Source organism: Atta colombica, unplaced genomic scaffold, assembly GCF_001594045.1.
Source record: "Atta colombica isolate Treedump-2 unplaced genomic scaffold, Acol1.0 scaffold207, whole genome shotgun sequence".
NCBI classification, from domain to species: domain Eukaryota; kingdom Metazoa; phylum Arthropoda; class Insecta; order Hymenoptera; family Formicidae; genus Atta; species Atta colombica.
Genome location: NW_017259302.1, coordinates 551991 through 562008, shown reverse-complemented (window position 1 = coordinate 562008; position 10018 = coordinate 551991). Strand labels below are relative to the sequence as shown.

The following is a 10018-nucleotide window of genomic DNA, read 5'->3' as shown; positions in this document are numbered from 1 at the left end:
ATATATATATATATATATATTCTAAAAAATAAAAGATAACAATAAAGTTAAAATTTTTGCATTTATATACCTCTTATGCATTCTATGTAGGCGTTGCCGGTAAAATCCTGAGAACAGAAACAGATACCCGTGTGAGACGTGGATTTACATTGCGCATTAAAACCGCACTGAGTTGTCAAACAGGCATCGACGCATTTTCCATTCAAACACGTCTCGTAGTTGGCGCAATCTTGATCTAAATGACATTGTACGTCGCCCAACACTGCAATGCATCCATAGACAATTAAACAAGTTATGGAATAATAATACAAAATTATACATTTCGTATAAGATTGATATGTACCAATCTGTTTGCACTGGCCATTAACATCAGTGATCGTGTTCGATGGACACAAACAGATCATCGTACGAAGTGGTTCCGTGTTCAAGACTTTACACTCCTGTTCACTGGTGCACATACCAGCGGATATACATGGATCTTGACATTTAGTATTAATACAAGCGAGATTCAATGTGCATTCATTATCCTGCGTGCATTCCGGCTCAATAGAAGGTTCACCTAGGAATCACAAATATATCAGAACCCCTTAAAACTATCTCTGTTATAGACCAATTTTAAATAAATTTTTCTTCGATAAAGTTAACAACAAAGTAACAATAAAGTTTTAAAACTCAACATACCAATGCATGTTACATAGGGATTTCCGGTAGTACCTAGAGGACATGTGCACTTCGGCTGATGATCGCGCGCGACACAAATTGCGGTTTCGCCACACGCATCGTCGTCGCAAACCGGTCTGCAAACTCTATTCAGTCTGTCACAGGCTTCATGATCAGCGCAATCTTCATTGTAATGGCAGATCGCAGAAATACATGCCACACGTGGGTCACCTTGAGTACCTTGCGGACAGATACATTGAGCTCTATGAGATACCGCTCTGCATTCTGCACTCCGACCGCACACAACATCACCAATGAAACATGGAGAGATGCAATTATCGTTGCGGCAGGTTTTATCATAAGGACAGTCATTGTCTGTTTTACATTCCGCTGAAAGAAAAGAGACAAATATGTGCAATAGAGACAAATAAATGCTACGTATCCAAATAAAAATTTTTAAATTAATTTTCAACATGTTTGAGATCTTGTCATTAAGATGCACTAGACTTATTGTTGTTCTTTTAAAAAATCAAAGAAAATGATTATTTCAATTATTTTAAAGTTTATAAATACATTTTATGCTGGCAATGTGACAATTTTTAGAATTTATAAGAAACTTACGTCTGAAACATTGAGCTTGTGGATCACCGGCTAAACCATGTTGGCAGTGACAAGAAGGATGATGATTAATCGTGATGCATTCCGCATTTAGACCACAACGATTGCTGGAGCATGGATCTTGGCACAATTGATTTATACACGCTTTGTCAGATGGACACTCAGTGTTTATTCTGCATTCCGCAAGAACTATATTTTCTGTAAATGTAAAAGGCAGAGATATAAAAAACGTATGATCGCTTATATTAAGAAATGAAAAAAAGTATACAGTACCTTCATAGCAATTTATGAATGGATCACCGACGTATCCGTGGGGACACTGACACGTACGGCGATGATTTTCAATATGACATTCCGCATTTGGTGAGCATGGATTAACGGTGCATGGATTGATGCATCGACGGTTTAGACAGGCCATGTCCGGTGTACATTGTGAATCACTCTCGCATACCGCAGCAATTTGTTTGTCCACTGCAAATACACAAAATATTCGTAATTCAATTATCAATGTTTTACCGTATACAGTTAATTGAATTAATTTTATTTGAAAATTTCGATTTTTAAAAAAATAATTCATTTTATTTTATTTAGATATCTTTTTCTATATTAATGTATATTAATGTATATGTATATTTGTTTGGATAAAAGTCTACCTGGCACGCAAGCAACGGTGGCATCGCCAGCAAAATTTGGCAGACATTCGCAAATCATTGTTCTCATCGGTAAAGTATCTACAACGCTACATTTAGCACTAACAATGCATGGTTTCGTTTCTGTACATGGATCTTTGCAAATACCATTGAAACATGCCAATTTGCTAGGACAGTCGGCATCGACTTGACATTCGGTCTCTGGTTCTAACAGATCTAAAATAACAATAGATATTACATAAGTATATTATCAAATCATAACTAATTGTTACTTTGCAAATTTTTTACGGCATCTAAATTATCACTTGTTAAATATATTTTCTCAACTTTACTAACAATAATTTAATGATATAATAATAAATAAAATTTAAAAATATAATAATTTAATAATATAAGGCTTTATATACAATCATATTTCTCATTCTATTGAATACATAATTGCATATATGTGATGACGATTATCTTTATTTAATATACTTCTCATATACTTTACAAATATATTTATAAACCTAATATTAAAATAGATTCTTACCCATGAGACACGAAATGTAAGGATTACCCACGTAACCAGGTGGACATTTACATATTGGCCGATGATTAACAACATTGCACAATGCTGGTGGTGGACAGTTGCAAGGATTGACACATCTTAAGTTGCGGCAGACCAAAGATGGAGCGCAATCATTGTCGCTAGTGCACTCAGGTCTTTCGCATATTTCGTAAGGATTACCCGTATATCCATCAGGACAATAGCATCGAGTTTTATGATATCCATCAGCAGTACACATTGCATTAATGCCGCACTGTGTAACCAGGCAAGTATCAACACATTCGTTGTTAATGCAAGATTGAATTAATGAGCATTCGCTATCGCTACGACAACCGACTGTAAAAAAAATATTAATAAAGTTGATATGTGTTATATAATTAAAAGATATAAAATTAAATACATGTATATTTGTTCAACGCACGTTGATGGCAATATTGTTGAGGATATCCAGTATAACCATCATTGCAGATACATATAGCTCTGTGCATTTGCACATGGCAGCGACTATTAAGACCACAAGAATCAAGAGTACACGGATCAACGCATTTTTGATTGAAGCAGGTTTTGTCATTTGAGCACTCGGAATTTTGTGTGCATTCTGGAATTGGTTCTGCAAAGATATAATTAAAATTTAAATTTTATTATCATGCACACAACAATAAAAAACATATTTCTTCATAAATTTAACTCTAAAATTAATTATTTTCGATATACATTAATGCTTTATCTATGCTATATAGAATAATTTTTTGATATATTTATTAATATCAGTATTTCGTTAGATCATTATCTATATATAATTTGAATATTTACGAAATAATATAATATATGCATATTTAAGAAAATAGAATTAATTTTTTAAATTAATAATAATTTAACAAATCTATTTTCAAAAATATATCTAACATTGTATTGATACATTCTTCAGATGTAAATATTACCTTCAAGGGCTGGAATTGTGCACTGCACTCGCGCATTACCCATGAATCCAATTGGACAGGAACAGATTGGTTTGTGATTAACGGTTTGACAGATAGAATTGATACCACACGCACCAATGCAGGGATCTTTGCATTTCTGCGAAAAGCAGGCTTTATCACGCGGACAGTCTGAATTAATAACGCATTCAGGATAAATACAAACAGCGACACCATTTCTCACTCTGCACTCGCCGTTGTAATTACAAGGCGATGGACTGCAAGGATTAGTTTCTAAAACAAAAATGTGTATTTTATAATAACAGCGAAACAATCTGAGAATTAATATATTTCATACAAAATTCAAAATTTTTCAATATTTACCGATCTTTGTATAACATTCCTCAAAAGGATTGCCGATCAACGGAGATGGACAACTGCAAAGTGGACTATGATTGATCGTCTTGCACACTGCCTTGCTACCGCACACATTCTGAGAACAGGGATCTTTGCATTTACTCTGTATGCAAGCTTTATCACCCGGACAATCCGAGCTGAGGACGCACTCCGGATGACAACCAGTTATACTCGTTGGAACGCCTTGCAGTCCAGGCAAACATTTGCAAATTGCTGTATTACCAATTTTCTCGCACATAGTATTTGGACCGCACGGTGATGGATAACACGGATCCATTTCCTTAGTATCTAAACAAAAATAATAATAGGAATTAATAACGTTCATCATAAAAAAAAAGAAAGGAAGATACAGCGTTTAATCTTTTGTTTAAGAGCTCTTTATTCAATTAAAAAGATAAATGATTAAATTATACATAACACTGCTGTTCGACAAAATTTGATCTCTTTTTTTGCAACACGTGTAAATATATAATCATTTTCGATGTATTTTTGTTTGCAGAATACGAATCTGTTAGCCAAATTTGATTATCATGTCACAATTTTGAGAAAAAGGATGTTAAAGAAAAATGATTATTTTAAAGATTTTTGACATAGCAGCAAATTTTTTTCTAATTTCATTAGCCACGCGAAAATCAACGTTAAATTTTAAAATGCATTTTATTTTATTTCGTTATGATGAGTGTTGCAACATCAAAATTTTTTTAATCATTGTTTTATCTCTTTCATGTTATTTTTCTCAAAATTTTCTCAAAATGATGTGATAACCAAATTTGACTAACAAATTCAATAGGCAAAGTACATCGGAAATAATTATTCACACTTTTATTGAAAAATGATGTTGGACAGTGTAATTAAAAAGAGAGAAGATATAAGCAAACTCTTACCTTCCACAGGGACTTGACAGAGCGTGAAAGCATCTCCGATTGTTGGCAGTGGGCAAGAACAAATAGGGACGTGATTGGATACGGTACAGGTTGCACCAACGCCGCAAGTACCAGGACAAGGATCTTGACATTTCGTTTTTATACATGCTTGCGATTTTGAACAATCAGTATTTACGAGGCACTCGGGTTGACAGCCTTGATACGGATTCCCTCTATAGTTCGGTACGCACTCGCAAATGGCTGTGTCAAATCTCTCGTGGCAGTACGCATTTATTCCACACGGTGATGGACTGCACGGTTTAGATGGTACCGGTGGTGTTGGAATGGCTAAAATAGAACAGAAAACACATAATTAATTTCATAGTCATAGTTTTACGATTTAAAAATTATACATGCAGTATATATTAATGTATAAATTAATGTTTTTAAAGATATAGTATTATTTGCATATGAGAACAAAAGTAAATACATATATGTCTGTTGCATGCAATGTACATGTTTTTTATACATGTAAAAGTGTAACATATATATAATACATATATTCAAAGATATTTTGTCACGTATCGGTATATGATAGTCGAATATAGCATTTAAAACATGATGCAAGATCAATATGTGACAAAAAAATTGACACGTGCAGTTCTTTTAAATAATTATGTACACTAAGGATATTTACAAGATCTAGAGTTCAAGAAATCAAGTTTTAGAGATTAAAATGTTGATTGACAAGATGCCGAAGTAATATGTCCATCAGGTCAGTTATTACGGGTAAAGGTAGCGGGGATTTTCTTACATATTATCTCAGAGCAAACTGTGAATGGGTCTCCAGTGTATGATTCGGGACAAGTGCATCGGGCTTGGTGCAAAGTAACTTGGCACAGTGCATTGAATCCGCATAATCCAACACACGGATCGGTACACTTCTGCTTAATGCATGCTTGATTGGTGGGACATTCGCTGTTTACATGGCATTCGGGTCTACAATTGGGTGGAGATCCTATAAAGGTGGGCGAACAGGAGCAGGAGGGTATATTATCGGCGGATACCGCGCACTGCGAGTTCAATCCACATGGTGAGGGGTAACACGGATCCCTGGTGGGTTCTACGTCCGGTGTTGCTGGTGATAAAAAAAAGAAATTCATTATTTGTTTCAAAGTTAAAGAAAAGACATCTCAAATACAACAATGCAAACACAATCGAAGAGTCAAGAAGACATCCAAAAAACACATTTATCCTTCTCATTCTCAAATTTTAGACGCCTATACAATGTCTCTTAGATGTTTGCATTATTTGCAGGGTAGTTACTTACTTATGGGGAAACAGTTGATAAACGGGTCACCGGAATGCTGAACAGAGCATCTGCAAATTGGATTATGATTTCGCACAACACATAGCGCGTTCTGGCCACAAGCGTTTTCACAAGGGTTGCGACATCTCATGTTCACGCAAGCCTTGCTCTGCTCGCAATCGGTGCTAATGAGACATTCGGGTCTACAGCTTGGCGGGATACCGAAGTAACCAGATAGGCAAGAACATGAGGCTTGATCTCCGAATTCACGACAAATGCTGTTAGGTCCGCAAGGGGAGGGCTCGCAGGGTTTGACGCGTGCTATCGAGATGTAAGGTAGTAAAATTAATTGACTTTTTTCAATGACAGAATTCCTCAGAGAATAAACAAAAATAGGAAAACTCACATTGCACACGTTTACAGAGAGTGAATGGATCGCCTTCATAATCCTTGACACAGCTACAAGTGGATACATGATTGATAACCGCGCATTCCGCATTCTGGCCGCAAATTCCGACGCAGGGATCCACGCACTTATTATTCGCGCAAGCTCTATTGAATGGACAATCAGAATTCTGCACGCACTCCGGCCGACATTCTCGATATGGATCACCATGATATTCAGGTATACAATTGCAAATTCCATTACGGCAATCGGCATTCAATCCGCATGGCGACGGATTACATGGGTCTGATGTTACTGTAGGAATTTCTGTCGGAATCGAAAGACGCAAGTGTAAAGAATGATTATTTTACATTATTAGTTTATTAAAAAAAAAAAAAAAAAGAATTTATAAGTGGGCAAAAGTTCTTACGCATGGGCGCCAGGTAACAGTTGCTGAAGGGGTCGCCTGTGTATCCATTGAGACATGTGCAAGTCGGGGTATGCTTGATTACAGTGCACAAGGCATTAAAACCACAGGATCCAGGACAGGGATCTCTGCATTTTTCTCTAATGCAAGCTTTATTACTGGTGCAATCAGAATTAATTGAACATTCGGTACGGCAGTAAGGTGGCGATCCAATGTAATTAGGCATACACGTGCAAAATGGATAGCCTCCCTTGTCCTGACACGTGGAGAATGGCCCACAAGGCGATGGGACGCAAGGGTTTACTTGTAGTGTTGGTACAGGCATCACTGGAATAAAATTTTATATAATAATCTCCGCGCATATACAGGACTATCTTTCAGTTCGCGATGTGTTCTCACAGTAAACTTTTAAACCGGGACTTACAGGGCATGTCGAAACACTTGACGAAGGGATCTCCAATTTGACTGGGTCCGCAACTGCAGAATGGACTGTGGGACAGGGCATCACACTTAGCGTTAATACCACATACACCTGGGCATGGATCGACGCATTTCTGATTGACACATGCGCGATTTATAGGGCATTCTGTGCTAACCATACATTCAGGTCTGCAATCTGGGGGAATTCCTTGATAAGTGGGCAGGCACGAACAACTGGCTTTTCCGTTTACATTGAGACATCGACTATTCGGACCGCACGGTGACACTTGACAAGGATCGCCTATAGGAGCTATGCAAGATCGATCAAAAAAATAAAACGTGTTTCTGTAAATGACTGATAATAACGGATAGATGTTTGAATCCACTTACGAGTTTCCTGCATGAGTTCGCAGTATCTGAATGGGTCTCCGGTATATCTCAATTGGCAGCTGCACATCGGTATATGGTTGACGATTTCGCAAATTGCATTGACACCGCATGTTCCTGGGCAAGGGTTCTGACACCTGTTTCTTATGCAAGCTCGATTGGATGTACAATCAGAATTGATTACACACTCGGGTCTACAACCTTCGTACGGATTTCCGTAGAAATCGGGCAAACAAGTACAGGAAGCCGAGCCAGAAATTTCACGGCACATAGCATTTGCGCCACACGGTGACGGCTGGCACGGATTTAATGGAACTAGCGGTGTATCGACTAAAATAGAGGGCCATATATTGTTAATTATCAAAATAATATGTCAAATGTAATTTATAATAAAAATCACATAATGCGTATTTTCTGTGATAGTTACTTTTCTTCAAAACTTACTTGGTCGAGGATTGCACTGGATAAATGGATCACCGGTAAAGTCACCGGCGCAAATACATATCGGGGTGTGACTGACAGTTCTACATTCAGCATTTCTACCACACGATCCCGGACAAGGATCACGACATTTCTGGTTAATGCAAGCTTGTTGACTAGGACATTCACTGTTACTAACACACTCCGGTCTACATCTAGGCGGAGTGCCGATAAATTGGGGCAAGCAAGAGCATGATGGAGCGTCATTGAGGATTCGACATATTGCATTCGGACCGCAAGGTGAAGGTTGACAGGGATCTATGGGTGGTTGTGGTTCTTCCGCTGCAATTTAAAGTGTTATAAATGCCTTGACGTAATATTAATTATATATGACAATATAAGTCTCTAGTTTCATGAAATTCTTACGTTGACGAATACATTGAACAAATGGATCTCCTGTGTACAAAGGCGGGCAACTGCATATAGGATTGTGATTCACGACAGTACATTGTGCGGTTAATCCACATGCACCGAGGCACGGATCGATGCATTTTTGATTGCTGCAGGCTCTGTTGCGAGCACAGTCGGCACTTATAAGACATTCTGGTCTACAGGACGGTGGAGTGCCTCTAAAGCCGGCAATGCACGCGCAAATGGCTTGATTATTTGACACACGACAATGGCTGTTTGGACCACATGGGGACGGATTGCACGGTTGTTTCATGATAGTTGAATCTATTTAATAATTATATTATATCTATTTAATATTTAATATTTAATAATTATTTCACTCTTACAGAAAATATTTTCGAAATGAATATTTTCATCGCGCTTGAGAATCGTACAAACCTTGAAGCGGTGTACAGGATACGAATGCGCTACCAGTCATATTTCTTGGGCAACTACACATGGGCAAATGATTAACAACAATACAATCCGCGTTAACGCCGCATGTCCCAATGCATGGATCGCGACATTTGTGGAATATGCATGTTTTATCACGAGGACAATCAGTATTAATCACACATTCTGGCCGACAACCGACATAAGGATCTCCTAAGTATTCGGGTATGCATGTGCAAACTCCGTTGTTACATTGTGCGTTCTGACCGCACGGTGATGGATTGCATCGGTCTGGGGGAAGTACTGAAATGTACAGATCAAATTGCAGTGATTTAGAGTAGTAATATGCTTGCTAGAATAATAACATGATGGAAACTCAAGTTCTTACGAGGTATCTGAGGTAAAACGTTGCAACTGATGAAGGGATCGCCAGTATAGCCTTCAGGACATATGCATGATGGTGTATGATTAATAACAGAACAACGCGCTAAGAGGCCACATGATCCTGGACAAGGATCTCTACATTTTTCTCTGATACAAGCTCTATTAGCGGGACAATCCGAATTTATTGAACATTCGGGTCGGCAATTAGGTGGAACACCCATGTAATTTTGCATGCAACTGCACGCTGGTGCATCACCAATGGCTCTGCATAAGGCATTGGGGCCACAAGGTGAGGGTAAGCATGGGTCCTTTAGATATTGGTCTTCTGGTTTCGAAACTATGGAAAAGTATAAGTAATATTAACATTCTTAGTGCATATAAAAATAGATAGCATTAATCAAAAGTTAATAAGGTCAACTTAATTTTAATAAATTTTAAAATTTTATAAAAAAAGCTATCGTGTTCTACAGAACATACTTGCCACCGCGAAGCAATAGATGAAAGGATCGCCTGTATAGCCATTTGCGCAGACACAAATAGGACTATGATATACGACTTTGCATTGAGCATCGCGACCACAAGTGCCGATGCATGGATCTACACATTTTTGATTAACACACGCTCGATTCGAACCACATTCTGAATTTACTAAACATTCCGGTCTACAATTTGGCGGAGTTCCAATAAACTGAGGCAAACAGGAACAGACAGCTTGACCATTATTATTGGTACATTGACTGTTGGGGCCACAAGGAGAAGGCTTGCATG

At 37.8% G+C, this 10018-nt stretch overlaps 1 protein-coding gene across 1 annotated transcript in view; it reads right to left on the bottom strand.

Moving 5' to 3' along the window:
- The window catches only part of LOC108687413, an 80940-nt gene that overhangs the window by 6418 nt on the left and 64504 nt on the right, over positions 1 to 10018 (bottom strand). The window contains 22 exon segments of the mRNA XM_018193167.1: positions 66 to 262; positions 344 to 559; positions 682 to 1050; positions 1282 to 1476; positions 1552 to 1749; positions 1932 to 2144; positions 2461 to 2814; positions 2900 to 3088; positions 3420 to 3689; positions 3780 to 4100; positions 4697 to 5023; positions 5490 to 5813; positions 6006 to 6305; positions 6391 to 6708; positions 6800 to 7123; positions 7221 to 7526; positions 7607 to 7918; positions 8048 to 8365; positions 8450 to 8758; positions 8873 to 9169; positions 9255 to 9587; positions 9728 to 10018. The exon segment at positions 9728 to 10018 is cut by the window's right edge and continues 1 nt beyond it. Coding sequence (XP_018048656.1) covers positions 66 to 262; positions 344 to 559; positions 682 to 1050; positions 1282 to 1476; positions 1552 to 1749; positions 1932 to 2144; positions 2461 to 2814; positions 2900 to 3088; positions 3420 to 3689; positions 3780 to 4100; positions 4697 to 5023; positions 5490 to 5813; positions 6006 to 6305; positions 6391 to 6708; positions 6800 to 7123; positions 7221 to 7526; positions 7607 to 7918; positions 8048 to 8365; positions 8450 to 8758; positions 8873 to 9169; positions 9255 to 9587; positions 9728 to 10018 — 6281 coding nt within the window.